Source organism: Zonotrichia leucophrys, chromosome 17, assembly GCF_028769735.1.
Source record: "Zonotrichia leucophrys gambelii isolate GWCS_2022_RI chromosome 17, RI_Zleu_2.0, whole genome shotgun sequence".
NCBI classification, from domain to species: Eukaryota; Metazoa; Chordata; class Aves; order Passeriformes; family Passerellidae; genus Zonotrichia; species Zonotrichia leucophrys.
In genome coordinates, this window is record NC_088186.1 from 5,088,226 (window position 1) to 5,110,000 (window position 21,775).

General features: G+C 42.2%; 1 protein-coding gene across 11 annotated transcripts in view; it reads left to right on the forward strand.

Moving 5' to 3' along the window:
* The window catches only part of FNBP1 (formin binding protein 1), an 89,744-nt gene that overhangs the window by 44,981 nt on the left and 22,988 nt on the right, over window positions 1-21,775 (forward strand). For all 11 annotated transcript variants that reach the window (XM_064728093.1, XM_064728094.1, XM_064728095.1 and 8 more), the window contains exons 5-8: window positions 3,671-3,733; window positions 4,571-4,675; window positions 17,083-17,211; window positions 18,909-19,055. In XM_064728093.1, coding sequence (XP_064584163.1) covers window positions 3,671-3,733; window positions 4,571-4,675; window positions 17,083-17,211; window positions 18,909-19,055 — 444 coding nt within the window. The remainder of the gene's footprint in view (window positions 1-3,670; window positions 3,734-4,570; window positions 4,676-17,082; window positions 17,212-18,908; window positions 19,056-21,775) is intronic.

Below are 21,775 nucleotides of genomic sequence, written 5' to 3' on the forward strand. Positions count from 1 at the left end.
GTTGTGTTTTAGGCCATTTAGTTGGGTTTAATAGTTCAATAAAATATTGCTCAGGGAAATCTTAAAGTTGGCACAGTGTTTGCCAGCCAAAGACTGCAAAATAGAGGCTTCAAGGTGATGTAGGGGGGGTTGACTTTATGAACACTAATAACCCCAAACTTTTCACTTTACTGTGTTTCTAATGTGTTTTTAAATTTCTGTGGATATGGGTGAAAAGTCTGGAGTAAATCATGGCATGTGAGCCACCAACACTGCTGCTAATGTCTCACTGACACACTTGAGGTGTGATTTATTAATTGAGTATCTCACTCATTCTGATTTGTTTTAAACAGCCTGATTGCAGCCATTAATTTGGACCAATCCAGTTTGGGAGGGGAAAAAAGAAATATTGTATCAATTACTCTAAATTCATCATTGTGTGCTGCTGAAATGCCTGTGACTAAGAGTAGTAGTTTGCCACAGGATCTTGTAAATAATTTGTTATGTTTCCATTTGCTAAATGTTCAGGTGTAGAACAACATTTAACTTGTTCAAAGAAATTTATTTAAATTAGAACTTGTATCTTCAAACCTTATCAAGGACTTAGAGTTATTTTTGCTGGGGTTTTGGAGGGGAGGAGGTGAAGGTAGAGGACATTTGCTGTTTAAGAGGATTGTAAAGGAAATGAGTTTGCAGAAGTTGAAGATAGTGCATGGTTTGAGGAAACTGGAGGCTTCCTGTATGACTTTAGGCAGATCACTTGACCGTAGTGCCTTGACTTTTCTAACCCATAAAATTGGGCCAGTGAAGAAATATAGATAGTTGGAAGGTCCCATTTAGGTGCTGTATTTAAAAATGAATTTTTGGAAGGCAGGAATTACCATTGGAAGGCAAAGATATGCAAAACCAGAAGTGCCTTAGCTCACAACAAGGGACAGCACAGCAAGAATTAGGGGTTATATAAGTATATTTAGAAATTGGTTGAACTAAAAAAAAGCAGTATTTCCTGAACTCTTCAAGATGTAATGCACCTGTATTTATCACCATTTAATATTTCACTATTTAATCATCTTCAACGATGCTCATTTTACATTTCAGCATTCCAATTGTGCAGAAGAGTTTTTATAAAAAAATAAAAATAAATTATCAAAATGCAGCAAAATCTGAACTGGATGCAGTCTCACTGCTTCTTGCATGCACTTCCAGAAGCTTGTGCAGCTTATTTTACAGAGAAGGCAAATTTGGAAGTAACAGGGATGGCTTGTTAAAATGACATTATTCAACTACAATGGTTTAAAAATACACGTCCGGTTATCTGATGGGCTTTTGTTTCCAAGTTCATCCTTCAGCTCCTCTCTGCAATTGTTTCCTGTTAAACAAACCTGGCATGTTGTTTTCCTGAGGTTTATGGGTCATTGACAGTATTGGGTTTCACACAGTCCAGCTGCTCCCAAATCAGGTCCATCCTACCCCAGCAAAGTGGGGAGCACAGAAATGGGGGCTGGTGAAAGCAGGGAAGGCAACATGAATCCATCAGAGTCCTTTTACTCCCAGCTTCACTGTTAAGGCTTCCATGAATTTCATGCTCATTAGGAAAATGTTGAAAAATGTAGTGTTAAATTTCAGTTGTTCTTTGGGACTGTTTTTGTTGCTCCTTGGGACTGTTTTCCTAAACTCTGATGACAAAAGGCTGAAACGAGGAGCCCCTGGCAGGGGAGAGGCAGCATCTGTCACACACGGAGTTGAAAGGACTTGGGGATCTACAGAGGGAACTGAAATCAGCTTGGAGCCTTTCCCTGCCACCCAGCAGTTCCACAGTGATGTCAGGGGGTTTTTAATGTCACAGTGTGGTGAGGCAGTGTTTGGAGAAGGTCCCTGCTGTCCCAGCAGTGCCAGGCTGTCACTGCTCCCCCTCCATGGCCCAGTGGCCACACGTGCTCCCTGCTCAGAGGGCAGGAGCAGAGCCAGAGCTGAGCATGGCCTGGGCCAGGATGGAAAACATTTCTGCCACTGGGCCTCGCCATTCTGCTCTAAGAATTTTCCTGTGGAGATAAGCACGATCCAGACACAGAGCTGTGAATGTCCCTGTGCTCAGTTCTAGGTGAGCATCCCTCCTCAGCACACAGTGTTTGAGACTACAGATAGCACCCAGGGCAGCCCTGGTGCTGTTCTGTTCTTGCACACATGTTGAATATTATTGTGATTTTTTAAAGCTAAATGAACCTATTGGACATGGCATGATAGAGAATTGCAGTTTTGGGGCTTTTTGCTCTCATGTCTGATGGAGCCAGAATGGCAGCTCTGAAATGTCCCTCACTCCCCTGACACAGGAAAATACCAATTGTGGTAGTGGAAGATGCAGGAGACCAAGGAGCTGCCAATTGTAAAGTGCTTGCAGGCAGATTTTTCTAACTGTGGCATTTTCTAGCAGGTTAATGATTTGGAGTGTGAGCTTTTTTTAACCCAGCAAACCATAGGTATCACATTCCTTAAGATTTATGTAAAATCTGATTGCACTTGGGCGTGAGAGCACATAAATTCTAGTGGGTTTATCAGGCAATATCTGACCTTTATTTTTCAAGTTTACTTTGTGACACCATTCCTGTGTTTGACTAAAACTAATTACCAGTAAATAATACAAAAGAAAGGCCTCTCTCTTCCTGTTTCACTTTGCTTCATTATTTATTTTCCAGGGTGGTGTGTGGAGGGGAATAACCTGTTGTAGCAGTCAGCTGGGTCTGCATTCACATTCCTGCCCAGAGCTGGGTCACTGATTTCTAGAATGATCTGGAATGAATTGCTTATCTTGAGGGAGAGCCAGGCATAGGGAGGAACAGCTGTGGCTGCCCCATCCCTGGAAGTGCCCAAGGCCCTGTTGGACAGGGCTCAGAGCACCCTGGGGCAGTGCAAGGTGTCCCTGCCATGGCAGGGGGTTGGAACAAAGTGTTCTTTGAGGCCCCTTCCCACCCAAACCATTCTGTGATTCTACAGAGGGATGAACTCTAATACAGATTAGATTCTTTGATAAAGAACATTGTGTAAAGAACTGTTACTTAAGCCAACTGCAATTTAGATCCAAAAAGCACATCAGGAGAGGAGTTCCTTGTTTAGCTGACATCTCAGTTTAAAACTTGAGTTACACCTCACTCTGAGCAGTGTGTGGGAGAGGAGGGATTCTGGAGGGACCAAAAACCTCTTTAGAGGCAGGAGCAGCTGGCTCTGACACACAGCTAGTAACTAGGAAGAAGAGAGGTTTTTTGTTGAGTCTGAATGAAAATCAGGACAAACATCAGTTGTTAGAATGTGCCAATCAAGTGCATCTTGGTAAATTCATGTAGAGAGAAATTTTAATTTCGAGCCAGTGTTCAGTCTGTCACCAAAGAAATACTCATCAGATAAAAGTGCTTCAGATCCCATGATATGGGAAACCAATAATTATGAGATACAGTGAACAATACAAGGTAGAATTGCTAAAGGGATTAATTAGCTTTAGTCGAACTAACCACTATAATTGATGCAAATATCCATCTGCAGCCTGCTGAGACATTAGATAGTCATCACACACCTGCTCAATTCACCAGCCTTGCAGAACACAGCTGTCAGAATGATTTCTGGTTGGGCTTTTTCTTGAGCATACTTGACTGTTTGTTCTTTTGTTGTTCAAAATGTTTTCTTTTCTTTTTCTAAACAGCACTTCCATGATGGCAGAAAGGCACAACAACACATTGAAACTTGCTGGAAACAACTTGAAGCAGTAAGTGGCAAATTCCTGAGATGTGACATTTAAAGTCATTTATATATTGTTTTCAAAGAGATGGTTCCAAATGTTTTATTTGGAAAACAAAAGGTATATGGGTAAAAGTTGTAGAAATGGGATTTTTAAAACTCTGCTGCCTTAAATACACTCACAGTCCTCAAAAAATCTGTTTTAACAGAACATTTGGCTTCTGTGGGCTCTTTGTCTATCACAAGCAGCATTTCATTTGATATAACATGAAAAGTGTGCTAAGCATTGCTGAAACTGCAGAGTCCCTAAGGGTCCTGCTCAGATATTCCACTGCCAGTTGAACAGCTTCATAATGTGTGAATAAATTGAACAGGAGCATCTCTTGGGTCAGGTGCTGCTTCCCAAAAGTAAATATACTTGCAATTGGAATTGTCATTCACATTGGAATTGTCATTCATGTGACAAATGAAAAGTGAGGCTGAAGTACAGGAGAGGATAGAAAAGGGGTTATCAATAACCAAAAATCCTACTGGCAAATTTGTGAATCTTAGTTACTCCCCATTCATTTACAAAAATGAAAGGGTTAAGTGTTGGAAGAGAATCATTCCATTTACTAGAGTGGAAGTGATGCTAAAAAGGAAAAATACTGAAATATGAACAGCCTGGATAATGGAACCAAAAATGTGCCTCTGGTAACTCCCTTTTGTGAAGTTCATAAATATGGAAATGTATTCCAGTGTAAACAAGAGAGCTCTAAAATCCTGCAGTTGCTACAACAGATTGTTTTAGTGGCAGGCCTGAATTTCAGGCAGATTTTGGGATCTTTTTCTTCCCATAATGAAGGTTTCTGGTTTTTCTTGTCAGAGTAAAAGGAGATTTGAACGTGATTGCAAAGAAGCTGACCGAGCACAGCAGTATTTTGAGAAAATGGATGCTGACATCAATGTGACAAAAGCAGATGTTGAAAAGGTGAGCTGGAGGGTGGAGTCTGTTTGTAAACATGGATGTGATAGGTTTATTGCCTCAATCCTCCTGCTAGGATAAACCCTGTGAGGCTTAATGCCTTCCTTGAGTCAGTCTGCTGGTTAATTAAAACCTGAGAGATCTCTGCAGACACCTTTATTTATATAAAAACACTCAACAGATACAGTCAGGTTTTTTTAGTGGGTGGTATCTCAGTTTAGAGCTGATATGGCTCTAAAGAGTTTATGCAAGCTCAGTTTTGACTAACACCACAGGTTCTGTGACAGCCAGGCTTGTGAGGGCTCCCTGAGGGCTGATTGCAGTTTCCACACATTTTCATTCCCTCTGTGATCCAGGTAGAACCAAATTTCCTCCCCTTGCAGCAGCACTTCAAAGATTTCCCAATGTCATTTAATGCAATGAGGTATTACCAGAATTGTTTTTTGTAGTTGTAGGTTTAGACAGGACAGCTTTCCATGTGATGCAGGATCCTGGAATCCATGCTTGTCACAGATGGCACAAGGCTTTTATTTTCATTTCTCAGTTGCTGGCTGGTTGCAGAATCATTTGTGGCTTTTTTACAATGATCCCCACTCAGTGAAGCTTTTGAACTAATGCTTAATTTTAAACATCCAGTCCTGTTTCAGCACATGTGTCTGGAAATACTTTCTCTCTTTAGTTTGATTCAAAATTGGATGTGTGAAAGGATGCTTAAAGTTTAAATTTTACTGGTCCAAATCCAATACTTCTAACTTAAGGAAGCCATGAAGAGGAAGAAAATGTTTTAAATAGCTTCTGTTTTTGGAGTTACACATTTGCTCAGAAGATGCACTGATGTAGATCAGAAACACCACATTACAACATGTAAGGACAGCTTTGTCCTCCTTGAGTTTGAGTCAGACAGGCACAAAATAGCCAGAACATTTGAAAATGTTTAGTTCTCAAAGGAAAAAAAATAAAAGAAAAGGCAACCAAAAGAGAAAGGGAAAAGTAAAAGCTGAAGCTTAAAATATGCCAAATGTTTTGTTGCTGGGACAGGAAAGGAAAGTGAATTATAGGTAAGAACTCTTTCTAGTCTGAGGTCTCCTTGTAAAATGTAGGTTTTGCTTCTCAAGAGGTCTGCTTCATTCTATTCTAAGTTACTGCAGTCCTGTGAAGATATGAAATATAAATTTCCCTTTACATCTGTGGGATCTCATGTTTCTGGTGTGCTGGGCATCAGGACATTGTGTGGCACAGAGCATCAAGGATGCTCTTGGAAATGAGGACAGTAAATCATAAACAAGCCCAGAAAATTCCCCCCAAGTGCTATTGCATATCAAAGGACAAAATACCTCTGTGGTCTTGTAATTTGCTTGGCTCTTAGTTGCAAATTCACCATGTAGATTTGATCCTTTGTTGCCTCCTGGATTTGCCAGGGCACTTGACAGATGAATGCATGTACAGATTGTTAAAGATGTAGCACCACATGTGGGTTTTTCTAACAGAGAGGGATCATCTCTGCTTTATCTCTATAAAGTGATTTTAGAATACTTCTTTCATAGATAAAATTAGGGCTTGCCCTAGATTTTTTTTTTCCAAAGCTGAGGTCATGTCAAAGGGATACAAAGACATGACTTACTGTTTGAAATGGGGGACTGAAACTCCTTATTTCTACATCCCTTTCCTAGGGTGCCCTTTTCTGGTCAGAGTAAAAGGTGGTATATTGGTGATATATCAATCTGAGAGTGTTAGGTAAATTCTGGGAAGCAATTTCCTACCCTGGTGCTCTTTCCCTGTCAAGTGAAGCAAGAGGCTTCCCTTTTAAATTCCTCCAGCTTTTTATTGTGTGAAATTTGTAAATTATTTATTGCAAAATGTGGCTCAGTGGTATCTTGAAAGGAAAATCTGTTAGTTATGCATGTTGGCAGCTCTCAGGAGAAGGCATTACTCCACTTTCCAGGCAGTCAACAGAGTAGATGGAGAAGGAAAAGGTTATCAAAATGAGTGGAATGTGAAATAATATTACTGAACAGAGAGAACAGTGTTTTCCAAGTGCATGTGTTAAACTGGGTTCATCCATGTCAGGCTGTGAATAATGCCCTTTCTTTGCTCCCCCCTGCCCGTGTGACTGGGAGGCTCTTGCATAACTCCCAGTGCAGAATGGGATATTGTTCCACAGCCCTGCTGCTCTCCCTGCCTCTCTCCAGGGGATGCAGGAGCTGCTCAGCTCCAAATGAAGCAATAGGATGACTTCAACCTCCTCCTACTGCAGCACTCCTACTGCTCCTTATGGCTTGGCTGCTGCACTCCTACCCCCAAAAGCTCCCAGAAATCCACCTGGCCAGGAGAATGGGCAGTCTGGCTGTGTCTGAGCTCTTCTCTTTGGCAGAACAAGGTGCTCCTCAGGCACTGGGGCTGCTTGCCCTCATTTCTTTGGCTTGAGATTGACACCTTGGCTGCCTCAGCTTGTACCTGCCAATGTGGAGCTATTTTTTGCATCACACACGATAGAGTGGATGGCATTAATGAAATTAAAATTCTACAGTGATCACAATGACACATAGAGTCAGAAGAGAATACAGCTGCAATTTCCTAATGCTAAGCTGTGTGAGGTTCTGACATGCTCACGTCTCTTCATCTTTCAAGTCTTTGTAGCCTTTGACAACTGCAGCAGGAAATTCTGTGCCAGAGCTGCCATCTACCAGCACTTTGCCCAAAGCATTACAAATTGGAAGCATTAAGGAACCAGAAAAGTGGCAGAGAAGCAGAATAAGAGACACTTTCCTTATTTCTCCAACACTGCCTGGCAAAGGGCCTAAAGGCAGGGCTGGATGTGGAGCCTGGGCATCATCTACCAAGGTCCACATTCTTTCTGTAGGACCAGGTATGTGGAGGGCACAGCCCTTCTCTGCCCCTTCTGTGGCCAGCATGGGCTCCATCATTGCCAGGCAGCAGCCTGGTAGCTGATCTTGGAGGGAGGAGTGTTTGGCTTTGTTTCCTCTCAGCTCCTTTTTTGGCAGTAGGAACACGGAGCAGAAGCTGTGCTCTCTGCCATGATCACAGTGTGCAGGAATAGAGGGAGAGTGGAGCAGGGCACCTGAGCTCCCTTCCCTGTTTGCACTGAGCCTCCAAACCCCCAGCACCCAAAACACCCAGAGATGTTTGTGTCAATACAAAATGCAGTGTAGCAAAGTCAGGGCAGGAAGCTCACAGTCTGTGAAAATATCCTTATAAACTAAATAAATGCTGCAACATGCTGATGCTGCTTCCAGGAAGCCTTGTAGGTATCACTGAAAGCTTTATTTCACTTGGATCACAGTGGGTTGTGTGCTTTAAAGCACTTCTCTTTCAAAAACCACAGAGGAGCTGCTTCAATTTTTTGCCCATTTGGGGAAATGATCTCTGTCGCCAGCACGGAGCCACTGTACATATAAGGCAGAGCTCTATTGTTTCTGCCCTCTCCTCAGAGCTGCAATCACTAAAAAGCTGACATCTTTATGGGATAATGTGGTACCCAGTGGTGCCTTTGTAGACTTCTTGTAATAAAATTAAAAAATCAGCCTTTTTTTAAGGGTTTTTTTTCCAGGTAAGCATTTCAGAGTCTGATTTTAAAGAGGAAGTGGCTGAGGGCAGCCATGGGAAGGGATTGCCTCTTGATTTGCTCAGCAGTTGTGGTGGGGAGAGTGGTTTGAAGTACTTGGTGTCAGGCAGGATCTGTCCCTTGGCTGAAGATAAACATGGTCAAATGTTGACCTTAGGCAATAATCTGAGATACTGAGGAATTTTAGGTGTGTTTGCCTTTGGTTTTGAAGTGGAGGAACTGAGGGAAATGGGAGTGATCTCCAGTTTAATGAAATCTCTCAGAGCTTTCCCCTGTGCTCTGCAACTTTCAGATTATGTCTGCAATATCCAAGATGTTTTGGAGACCCAGAATAGCTTCACATTTGCATAAAGCCTTAAAATAGAATATCACCATGATAGTTTTCTAGTTTGTAAATATAACTGTGGGGAGATACTGAGGTTTCATGTTTGAGGTTTCATTTTCTCTTTTCTCATACCACATTACCTGAGTGCTGAATTTCTGCACAAAGCACAAAGTCTGTCCCCCTCCTTTCCCACAGGAGACACACTTAGCATGCCTTGGGGTAGGTGAACCATGAGCAAAGTCTGACAGAATGTAGGTGAAGAAATCCTGCTAATTGGGAACTGGGATTAGCTGATCTCCCTTGTGCTCAGCAGTGCTCTCAGGTGGGAACTGCATCTCCAGCCATGCTCTGGGACACAAACCCCTCCCCTGGGGGCTTACACATCCTTGCAATGAGGGGTGTAGGAAGTTATTTTGGGCTCTGGAGACATCTCAGGTGGGTGTTTCAGCAGTCAGGTCACAGTGAAGGCAGATGCAGTCACTGACACCCTCAAGATGAACCTGCAGGAACTCCAGCTCAGGGCTCTGCTGTTGCCACATCCCCCTGAGGTTTGGCCAGCAAAGTCTGTCAGCAGTGAACTTCACCCTAACCCAGGTTGTGGGTGTTTGCCTTCTGCAGACTGTAGCTACTTAACAGGCCTAATTTTCCAGGAGATGCCAACTCATCTGCTCTGTGATGGTGGCACTTGGATCCCTTCCCTCTCCTGTCTATATCAAGGCACTCCATGAGTGCACCAGCACTGTAAGAAATACAGTGCCATGCAAAGGTGGTGCTGCAAGGTGGAGAGGACTGACAGTGCTTGTGTTATTAATCCTGCACTGAGTGGTCCCAGAGGCTTTGCTTTCCCATTCTCTGCTGTGAATTTGTAGACATAAAGCAGCAGCATCAAGGAAATATGCACCACCTGAAATGGTGCAGGCCTGGCCTGTGCATTTCTTGTTGGAGAGTTTGACACTGCAGAAGGTTTTCCCTGTGTGGTGGTGAGCTTTTTGTATTTTGAGTAGGCAGCTGCTTCTTTTTTGCTCCACAAATGGAACTGGCTAAATTTTTGTGTCTTTGCTCGTGATGTGCGTCAGATTTCTCATCAATTCAAATGCTGGGTAATGTGATTTAATGTTATTTCTCTTGGTTATGCAGACCCCAGTCTCCTTCCTGAACTGCTTCCTTCCTAAAGGATGATGCAGTGTGTGAACTCAGGGAGTCCCTCAGGAGAGCAATTTGCATTTCTGGAAGAGTAAGCCTTGTTTACAACCTGCCATCCCTGCCTCTCCATGCAGAGCAGCTGTTTCCCTTTTGGAATCATGACTAATTTAAGAGGGTCGATTTCTACTCAATAGAGAGTTAATGACTCCAGCAGGAGTGTCTGGGGAACTTCATAAATCTCCATATGTACCCTATACATCCCCTGTGCTTGGTGATAAGAGATCAAAGAGCAGATCATGAGCCACTTTTAGTGTAAGGCAAGGAAATCCAACTGAACTTAAATTTCCTTTTAGTAATGCTCTACGTGGCAATTTGAGTGAGTTTTGTAACAATACAACTCTTTTGGGAGGTGATTGCTGAAGAGAGGGAGAGGGAGTGTGAAGGGGAGGTTTAAGAATATCTTCTGAATTGAACAACTGCAGGTTGAATCACCAGTGCAATAGAACTGGTGTTCTAAGCTAATGCAAAGCAATTATTTCATGCTGTACAGTTGGAAAGCTTCTTTATAGTCATTCTTTTTCTGTCAAAACATTGGAATAAATCTTTTCACCTGCGTGAGAAGGCCTCAGAATTTAGCTAATTTCGTTTGTAAGCTGTTCAGTTTCAGTGAATCATAGAATACCAGGTTGGAAGGGAATTGAAGGATTGTCTGGCCCAGTGTTCCTTGGCAAAAGCACAGTCTAGACAAGATGGCCCCAAACCCTTTTCAGCTGAATTGTGCCCCATGTTGGGGATTCCACCATTTCCTTGGGGAGGTGATTCTAATGACTCATTGTTCTCACTGTGGAAAATCCTCTCCTGGTGTCCATTTGGGATCTCCCCAGGGGTGACTTGTTCCCATTGCCCTTTGTCTTTTCCCTGTGAGTCTCCATGCTCCCTGTATGACCCTTCAGACCCTGGGACACAGGGATAGGTACCCTGAGCCTTCATTCTCAGGCTGACCCAAGCCAGGTCTCTCAGCCTTTCCTCACAGGACAGCTTCCCTGTGCTGGATCCTCTCTGTGGCCTTTCTGGACCTTTCCACTCTGTCCAGGTGTTCCTTTTCTAAAGTGGGGACCACTGGACACAATATTCCAGCTGTGGCCTGACAAATGCTGACAGGAGGGGGACAATGGCTTTATCTCTGCTGGCAAAGCCCTTATTGCTGCAGCTCAGCATCACCCTGGTCACTCACACTAATTCACCTCCCTGAGAGACAAAGCTGTGTGTTTTACCCATAAAGTTGATCTTCAAGGCTAAGAATTTGTCCTGGTAACTTTTTCAACCCTGACTGTCCCTTCTGTGTTGGCTGTGTTTGTAAATTCTTTCTTGGAGAGAGAGGAGTAGAACCGTGCCCAGTATTCCAAGTATGAGCTAAGCAATCTATTACCCAGGCCTGAAATTTCCATTATTTATATTCAAGAAATAATTTCCATTATTTATATTCAATACCCAGATTTATACATGGCAGAGTTTAATTGCTTATGTAGTACAACTAAACAGACCTCCAGAAATCATTTAAACATTGTGGGCCAGTGCTCCAAATACATCTTTTCTTGTTACCTCCTCCATCAAACCCACATAACCCTCCATCCACAGAGATTATCCTTCTTTTATAATGAATTAGACTTGCTGGGTGTTTGCAGGGATTCACAGTTCAGTCATCCAGAGAGTTTGGTTATTTAGTATTCATGACATGAGAATGGCAGTGCAAGGAGAGAAACTTTTGGGTCTGAGGCACAGTTATTCCCCAGGGCCTTGGAGCAGTGTGCTGAGAGGGGCTGCTGTGCTGTTCTTCTTCATTAATTTAATCCATCTCTGTTGTTAGAGCTTCAGCAGGACTGGGTTGTTTGGGGATATCTTTTGTTAGTGTGAGTTCCTGAATTCTGGCAGAATTGTGTGCACTGAGACTGCTCTAGATAACAATTCCTGAGATGTGGTGAGGAAGATTTTCCATCCTCTGTCAGTGGTTTGCTCATTTGTATATTATATTCGGCCAAAGGATTTCAGGGACCCACAGAGTCTCAGATTTTTCCTCCACCTCTTCAAATGTTAAAAGAAAGGATTTTTCTTTTTGTTTCTTTCCCTGCTGTTATTTTGCACCCCCCATTCTGCTTTTTTTTTTTTTTCTTTCGGGAAAGCAAATTCCAAATCCTTTCTCTTCTTGCCAGTTCAGAGAGACCCAACTGGTTATTGCAAAATAGTAAAGAGTGGAGCTTGATTTGGAGGCTCTGTAAATCCAAGCCTGGAGCCTTGGCCCTGTTTTGGAGTCTGTGGCAGGATGCCCCCTGTCAATAATGACCCTGCCCACGCTGCCAGTGCTGCTCTTGGTGCCCAGGTCACAGGAGGGAGGGCCAGAGCCTGGAGCTGAAAATCTGGGAGCAATAGAAAGCATTCCTGAAATTGGGGAAGTGTTTCTGAGTCTGCCTTTATCATTAAGGGATTTTAAAGGGATTGGGTAGTTGAGGGGAGGGGGCAGGGGGTGATTTTTTTTTTTTTTTTTTTTTTTTTTTTTTTTTTTTTTTTTTTTTTGTGTTTGCAATTTAGTCTGATCTTGGATTTGCCAAAGCCAGATCTGTTTTGGCAGGCAGTGGCCTGGCAGTGATGCATCTCACATGCTGTCTGAGTTTGAAAGAAAAGAGGGGGTGCAGAATGGGAGAAAAGAAAGAAGAAAAAAAGTGACACCAAAGTTTTGACTGGAAACTCTGCCATTCTGGACAAGAGCAACTGCTGAGGAGTTGAACTGTTCCACTTAGTGTGGACCAGCTGAATACCAGCCAAAGTTTTTTTCTGCCCTTTTCAGTTATTCATATCACTCCCACCATAACAGCCCTGAGGAGCTGCATTTTTTGTCTGTGTAAACCCAGAAGACAGTGTGTCTATTGACCCTTCTGCTGTTTCTGGAATGTGTCTCAGAAAATTGTTCTCAGCAAAATATCCTCATTCTTTTCTGTATTGGAGACCAAAATGGCAGAAAATATACTTGGTTTTTAAAAATTTCTCCTACACTTCATCACAAGTTGCATTTCCTATCAAAGGGGGTTTGAGGGAGAAGGTAAATGGAACAATATAAATGAAAGTATTTAATTCTCTAAGAACCTTCATGTAGAGTGTAGCAGTTTGTAAAAGTTTTTTTTACACTTTCAGTGTTAACAGTGCCCATCATAAAGTGTCCATATTCCCTTTCTCTGTTCAATTTTCCTGTTCAAAGGCATCAAGTATTAGGACTGATTTAATTCACACCAATAAACAAAGCTTTACTTGTGCTGTTTGCCAGGATTATGGATAAATTCCCTCATCTGTCATTCTTTGATCTCATTCTGCTGTGCACTGATTGCTGAAGTTGCATCTTATTGATGAACTCATTGGTTTCAAGCAGGTGATAAGAAGACTCACACTAAATATATCTCTCTAACATGAGTTATTTCAAAGGTTTGCAGGGTTAACTTCCTTCCAAATTTTTATTTTAAAAGGGAAGGAAATACCCCCATAAATACTTAAGTCAGATTTCAGTGCATCAGTGTCCTACCCTGGCATCTCCTTTCTGGCATCTCTGAGCTCCTGGTAGATTCATTTATCTGAACTAACTCATTGTTATTTTGGGAGTCTGGTTTCTGCAACTTAGTTAAGAAGAAAATCTGCAGGAAATGGAGTTAAAATCATCTTGAGAGAACAATGTTTGTGCTCTTCCACTACCTTAAGAAATAGATGCCACAGTGTGTGGTGACAGCTCATATGGCCTTTGAATTTAGTGTTTTTCTCCTAAGGTGGGTGTGCTGATAAGGCCTGATTTTTTAAAAAAAATATTTTTAAAATACTGAAGACAGCCACAGAAATCAGCACTTTGCAAGTTAACACTACTCTGCAGTTAGCTACTGTGCTGCATTCTTACCCATCAAGCAGCAAGGCTGTCTAAAGAAAGGGAAAAAGATTGAGTTTGATTCTATTTAATGGCATCTCTGCATAGATTCTGAGAGAGAAGCTCACCTGTAATAAACCTCACCTGCTGCAGGTGAGCTGGTACTGCTTCAGTCTGTCAGAGCTGCTCTCCTTTCCCTGGAGTGTTCTCTCAGAGCTGCAGCAACACTCCCTGCTGTGGCTGCTCAGCTCTGGCTGCAGGTGCAGAAAAACCCAAAGTTTCCCTGTCTGCTCCCTGCAAGGCTGCAGGTGCTGTTGTGCATTTTGGGAGAACTTTTCTGGATGAGACCAGCACTGACATTTGTGACCTTTTGGTTTTGGTGCTGCCACAAGAGCTCAGACAGGAGCTGCCTTAACAAACCCAGACTTTGGGGGAGGAACAATGCCTGTATGCACTGTGCAGGTTGATTTTGGGGTAAAAAACTGTTACAAAGGTATGTTTGGGATGGGAGATGTGTGAAATCTGTGCATCTTTTGCAGTGCCAGACATTTGGAAGCAGAACACTGCTGTTCTCCCCACAAAGCCCTCAGGTGTACATACCCCTTTTGCTTTTCTGCAGTGCTGAAAGGTGACCTCATTCTTTTTTCCTTTGAAGAGGGGAATTTTTGCTGCATTCAGAGCCCCTGGCTCTGACATCCCTTACAACTGAGCAATCTGTCAGCCTGGAGAGGTGGATTGTGTTTCACATATGGGGCTGGAAACTGAGCTCTTGTTCACTCATCCCTGCCCAGTTAAAGGAGAGAATGTGATGACTGAAAGCTGCATCCCAGTATTGTTCTGTATCTGAAGTCACTGTCTGGTTTTCCAGACCCCAATTATTCCAAAGCCTTTCCTCCTGGAAATACTGTTCAGAGCAAATCTTTTAGCATTAACTCTAAGAAGCCCCTAAAAAACTTTCTCTGAAGCTGTTTGCTTGCTTAAGTGAGCAGCAAAGAAGCAAAACTTCATTTTCTGTAAAGCCCAGCTATAAATTACTCCTGAAATAGCTCCTGTGACTCTCTGCAGTTCTGGGCTACTGCATCCATTACTCTGAATGTGAAACTTAACATCATTGACTTGTTTTTATCATTCTGTGCTTCAACAGAGTGCAGGAGTCTCACTACAAGGTACAATTCTGGTAATGCTGGAAGTGATGATGTTAGAGGAAGTGACATACTGAAATGAAGTAATAAAAAATTCAAGATTTTAAAGAAATCTATTTATTTTCAGATCCAAATACCTCATTGGAAAGATATTTAAACAGTTTGAAGCTTGCCAAATGCATTAAATGGCCAAGAGAAACAAAGCATCACTAGGACTCTCATACAAAAAGTTCTGGGTTTGGAATGCACCCAATTTTATTTACTCATCTGCTGCCCCCTCTTATTTGGGGCCAGTTAAGATAATTTTGGAAACTGAGTGTCTACTCTTGTATACATTTAGCTCAGAGTTACTTTGTCATATCCAGCCAAAGAGTTTGAAAATGAACTCTGATGGCTTTAATGCTTGCTGGGTCTGCCTGGAAATGTGTAATAATGGATTTCTTGTTTTTCTGCTTCAACAATAGAGTCAAGGGACAAATTCCTGAGCTGCATTATTTAAAATTATTTTTAAAAAAAGAAAGGGAGAGACAGCTGTATGAGTGGGAGTGGGGCTGGTGTAAAGTCAGCTCAGACAATGGGTTCCTCTTAGGTAGATGAGGAGAAAGGGCCTCACAAATGGATATTGATCTGCAGCAGCTGGGATGTGAGGAAGGGGTTGGGAGATGAGTGTGAACCTCTCTTACAGCTGCTGCCTTTCCATGGCTTTGTTTTCCTGGTAAATTTGTATTTGTGGCACAAGGATATATTGTTTTCCACTTGTATTTAATGTAGCTGCATGTGAGTATGTGGATGGTAAAGTTTAATAAACTTTATAGCACTTGGGCAGGGAAATGATTGATGTGGCTTTGTGGAATTTGATTGCAGGATGGGAATTTTCTGGAATTAGACACTCATCCTTTGGACAGTTAAAACTCCTGGGAACAGGCAAAGTTGAATATATGTCTTTTATTGGATTCACTTATTTGGTTATAATCACATTCTTCTCCATTTGATGCTACTGCTTCATCTCCTGTGATGCACTTAGTGCCCAGTATCTCCTCATTCTGTTTGAATTATTTCTGGAGAAAGAATGTGAAGGGGATCTGAGAAATTCCTACAACTGACTGCAGAAGCAATATCTGAATTGATGTGAAATAAATTATTAGGTGAGATGTACAAACCTGACAAATGTGGAGGAAGGCTACTTCTTTACAAACTGAGATTTGAAACCTCCTGGCAGAATTTGTTGATTACAAAAACGTTCCATGATTTGGTATTCCATGGATTTCTTGTCAGGAAACTATTGTCTGCTTGGAACAGTTCAAAGAACAACCCTGTTCTGAACTGGTTTTAATGGGAACCCACTTAAAATATGCTAAAATTATTTGTTATGTTTTGTCCCCTGAAACGTGGTTTTTTAAAGCAGCATTTCTCTGCCTTGTCTGAAGGAATTATTCAGAAATTCAGCAGCAGAGCTCCAGCAGAGAGGGGGAGCTTCAGTGTGGGGAAGGCATAGGGAATTTTGGAAGAGAAGAGAGGGAAGAGCTGCTGTGTGAAGGCCAAAGGCAGGGAAGGAAAAGGCATCTAAAGCAAACAGATGGGAGAGGCAGTAAGGGAAGAATATTGGGCAGTGAAACAGATAACAGAAGGCCTTGGGAACAGAACTGTAAGGGGAGGAATCTGAAAACATGGAAGGGTCACTTGGGGACAGATTATTCTAGGGAAAGAAGTGAGATTAATTGCCCAGTGCTCTGCTATGTTGGGTAGCAAAGCAAATCATCTGTGTGGGTAAAAATAGGAAGGGAGGCATCTCAGCTGCTGCACAGGCTCCTCTTTCCTTGTGTGCTTCATGCCAGGGCTGTGTGAGGAGTGGAGAAAGGGCTCTGCAGGGCACACAGTTAAAGCGGTTTTGTCATGATTATGTTGGCTAAAATGACAAAAAAACTGTTAGGTTTTTTCCCCATTTCCCTTTCCCCAGAAAACAGCAACAGGGAAGCAGCTCATTAGAGGAAAGCAGCAGGTGATACCCAGCAGGGCACAGGGGGAGCAAGAAATGAGTCCATGAATGTGCTGGGAAGGTGGAGGAACCAACTTGTTTTGGTGTTTGATGTGCAGTTCAAGCAGAGTTTGCTCATGGAATGCAAATGGTTCATGAAGTAGCACATTGGAACCCCAGAAAGGAGCAGCAGCACTGCCCACACTGCAGCTTGAATGTTTCACACAAGAGGAGTCAACCAAAAGCTGCTGTACTCATAATGTTCCTGGATAGTAAGATGAGGAGTACCACAGTGCAATTGCTTTCCATGTAGCCTAAATTATAAATTTCTTTTGGTATTTCCTCAGGCAAGACAGCAAGCCCAGCTAAGACATCAGATGGCAGAAGACAGCAAAGCTGAATATTCTTCCACCCTACAGAAGTTCAACAGTGAGCAGCATGAGCATTACTACACACACATACCAAACATCTTCCAGGTAAGGAAGGGCACTGACAGGGCTCTAGAGTAGCCCATAATCCTGTGACAAGAATATATTGCTTATCACCTCAATTCTGTGAGCCTGACTTTTAATTTTTGTGTGATTTTTTTTTTGGTCATTCTTAGCAAATTTTACATGCAATCTGCCACCCTGAGAGATGGTAGGATAAATTATCCCCTTTTCTCAAATTAGATATGAAGGGATCAATAGCACACAAGGAAGGTGACGTTGAAGTGTGGTGACAGATGAGGACAGCCTTTGGAATCCTCACAATCTGGCTCTGTTCAGCTCCTGTGTCTGTGCAGCTGGGGATGAGGGAAAGCATCACTGGCATTGTTGGGGCAGGAGGCAGCTGGGCATTGTTGCATCTGTGAAGTCCAGCAGCCCTTTAAAACCTGTGCTCAAACCAGGCTGCACAGATGGTTAAATGTGAACCACAAGAATTCTGCAGCAGTGAGTCCAAAGGGTTTTAAGGAAGCCACTGATTGTGTCTTAGGGTGCCTAAGGACAGGCTGCAGAGGAAGAATAAAAAATCCATCAGATTCATTCTGAGTGAAGTTCTGAGTTTGTGCTTGAATGAGTGAATTGAGGTTAATGTAGTAGAACAGAACTTCTAAATGACTGTTCCCTTGTAATGGGTCATGAGCATCAGAAGTGGAAAATGCAACCTTTTCAAGGGAGGACATGTCACATGCTTGTCACCAGATGAGCAGGAGCTGATATTTGCGTGGCAAACACGCACTTCTCACCCACTGCTGAAACTTGTGGGCTAAATGGCCACCTCCCCTTCTGCCTCATGGTATTTCAAACCAATGCCTTGAGATAAGCTGTTCCTGGAATCCAGCAAAGGCTGGAGCTGAGGAGGAGCACTCTGATCTCAAGTCCTGCAGATGTGCCCTCTTCCCTGCAGTGCACAGTGAGCTCCAGGGCTTGCTTTTAGTTGTTGAAATAAGTTATTTTGTAAAGAATTGGTGTTGCTTGTGGATGAGTCAAGGCAAAGGAGATTTTTGACTGCTCCTGCAGCCCAGTGAAACAGGCTGCTCCTGTTCATGCCCTTCTCTATTCTTCTAATGGAATTATGCCACGTTCAGTTTCCCTCCCTGGTAAAGGAGAGGCCCCTGGAACAGATGCTGGAGATCCTGGAGCTGAATCCACTGAGCAGTCAGGAGCTGTGCTGTGAACAACACAGGATGGTTTTATTGTGCATTAATACATCAATACATGGTGTACTGTGAACAAAACATGATGTACAGCACTCCCCAAACACCAGAAATTGCCTTCTATGGAAAAGAAGGGGCGACATCAAGATTTTTATTTGGTTGGATTCTGCAGTAGAATGAAAATGAGATTTTCCTGAACATGCACAGAAAATAAAAGAATTTGTTGCAGAAAGCCTTGGGAACCATCCTTACAAAAGTCTAAAGCTGGAGTTTGACAAATCAGCATTTTTTAACATAAAAAGTTAATTGAAAAATTTCCAGTAATAGTAAAAGAGATTACTTTAAGAATGACATTTTGATGTGTGAGGGAACAGTACCACTTGGTGCCTTCCTGAGAACAGCTGTCCTAGTTTGTTCTTAAAAATATATTTAATCCTTAAGTTTTAAAGTAGTTGATGTAAGCTGGAGAGGAAAATTGGGTGAAACTGTGAAGTTAATCTTGATGTTTGACCTGAATGAAATGTAATATTTTAGAAAATACAAGAGATGGAGGAAAGAAGAATCGTGAGGATAGGGGAATCCATGAAAACCTTTGCAGAAGTCGACCGCCAAGTGATCCCCATCATTGGGAAGTGTCTGGATGAGATAACAAAGGCTGCAGAATCAGTGGATCACAAGAATGTAAGTGTTGCATTGGTGGTTTTCATGTTTAATATTGGTCTCAGATTCATGGAGACTGAAATCCTGGGCCCAGCACAAGAGCTTTGCAGTCACGGAATTAAACCAAAGAACAGCTTCTTGTCCCAAGCTGCTTTGTCTGAGGCAGGATGTGCTCAGATTATTCCCCAAATCTACTTAATGTCCAGAAATGCCTTTCCTGCAATACTTTTTAATTTTTTTGTTTATTAAGGAATATGCTCTCATTTTATTAGGATAATTACTTTTTGAAATATTGCATTTTAAAAGCGGGCATCAGCATGTGTTGTTGGACATAATGTCAGATACTTAATCACCAATTCTTATAAAGGTGGTTTCTATGTCTCATAAACAGAAAACTTTCAGAAATGCCCTAATTCCAGTTAGCTTTGTAATAATGAAAGTATTTGAAGTATTGGCTACAGGAACTATCACAAAATCTTTCTGTAAAATATTTCTTTGCAGGTTTGAGGTTTGCTGGCAATCTATACATGAGCAAATCTTGATGTCTGAACATCATTTTCCTTCGCAGGATGCCAAGAAACCTCTCTGATGGAAAAGATAAAAGATTTCAGTTGAGCTTCCTGATGTACAGTGACCACAAGGCCAAATGTGTTTTCTGTTTTGTTTGCAGAGTGAACTGCTCCCTTCCTACATGAGGCCTCTGTTCTTCCAGCCTTTCACATTAGTGCTTCAAATGCTGACAGCAAGTGTCTTGCTGCCTGTTTGAATTTCCCATAGATGTTTTTCACTGGAATCTTTTCTGAGCTGTTCAGTGCCTGGAGCCATGAACTGGCAGCATAACCCTGAGGGTGAAGTTTTGAAATTAATCCTCTGCTCTCTGTTCAGCAATTGATCTCACAGAGAGCAGCATAGGAAACTCAGGGATCTGAAATTCACTCTCTGAGTGGGAAAAGGGGGAATTGGGGCAGCAATTCCTATATTAGAATAACACACCCTGCTTGAAGTCCAGCTTTTGGTGCTGCATGGTGAAATCATGCTGGGGAGATTGATATCTCAGCCTACACTCTGCCCAAGTCTTCTTAGCAAAACACACATAAAATTAAGCTGGGTGTTGGAATCAGGGTGAATTTTATATTCTCTTGCTCCCAAATAAGTCCATGATGGCTCATACACAAGTGTGACATGGGAAATGGTGACTTTGAGCATTGATAACTGAATTTACCAGGATCTCCTGTAAACACTCTGCTGACAAAAATGTATTTAACCAAAATAGTTATCTCTGAGCAGCTACAAAGGGTTTAGTTTCTCCTATTTGGAAACAGTTATGTTCATAAAGACTTCTTTCTCCTTAAATAACATCAAGGATTTTTTCATCTCTGGAGCAGTAATTTCTAATTATGTTGATTATAATGAAAGTGCTGGATTCGTTGCTAAATGTGCAACTGTGCAAATAGGATTGCTTTATGCCCTCACTGCACTGCATAGAATTCCTGTTAATGCCAATTGAAACTGCCTCGAGTTAGCAGGGAATACTGCTTTGCTGTTACTGTGTTTCTAAGTCAGTTTTAAATATTTTTTTTTCCATTTCCCCTTTCTAACCAATAGAACAACACAAAGGTCATGTGGCAAGTGTGAGCTGTGGTGGCTGCCAGGTGAACCTGTGCAGAACCTGATTCAGAGGGCTCTAACAGCAGATAAAATGAATTTGTTATGGGCTTGGAGTTCCTGTTATGACATTATCTCTGTGATATATGGAGCATGCTGGTTATTTTTAGCTCCATTGTAGTGGAATGATGTTTTGAATAAATGGAAGAAACACTGTAAAATTCAGAATGGAAAAAGGGAAAAGCTCCATGCATAGGATAAAATACCAGTGGAATATTTAATATAACATCTCTGAGAATCAGAGAATGGTTTGGGTGGGAAAAGCCCAACAAGTTCCATCCCCTTCCACACCTGCCACTATTCCAGGCTGCTCCAAGCCCTGTCCAACCTGGCCTGGAACATTTCCAAGGATGGGGCATCCACAGACTCCAGGCCCTTGTAGTCTCTCCAACTTTCCTGTGGGCTCCCCTTAGGTACTGGAAGGCAGCAGCTGAGTCACCACAAAGCCTCCTCTTTTTCAGGCTGGACAATCCCAATTTTCTCAGCTTTTCCCACTCTTTTCCCCTCTTCTCTAATCCTGCTTCATCTCACTTTCATGTCTATCATTAAAAATATCTTGAAGTTTAGATCTCAGGAAATTTTAATGTCAAACAAGGAAGGGATAATGGAAAGTGTTGTTCTACCTCCCTGAAACTCATGCAGGAATTTCATGGTGCCACCTGATAGATTGTGAGGATCTTAAATCCATGTGGATCTTCACAATCCCATGAAGACTTTTGCAAAGCTTTTCCTGTATCTGTGTTTTGCTCAATGGAGCCTGGCCTCTGGATATGTTTACATCCCAGAAGATTTCTCCTGAACAGCATTTTACCTAGAGCCATTCACAGAACCTGTGAAATGCCTTCAAAGCAACAAGTTCTTTTTATGTAACAGGGCAGTGATGCTCTTCTCTAGAGAATAAGAAGATATTTGTGTGCCAAGGCACAGCATCTCTAGAGATCTTGGAATACAGCTGTTAGAGTATTACACAATCTCTCTTCCCAAGAAAACAAGTAGATAAGAAGTCTATTAGGACTTTTTTTCCTGAGTCCATTAGATTTAAATGCATTTGGCAAGCTGAGGTCTGAATTTGATCT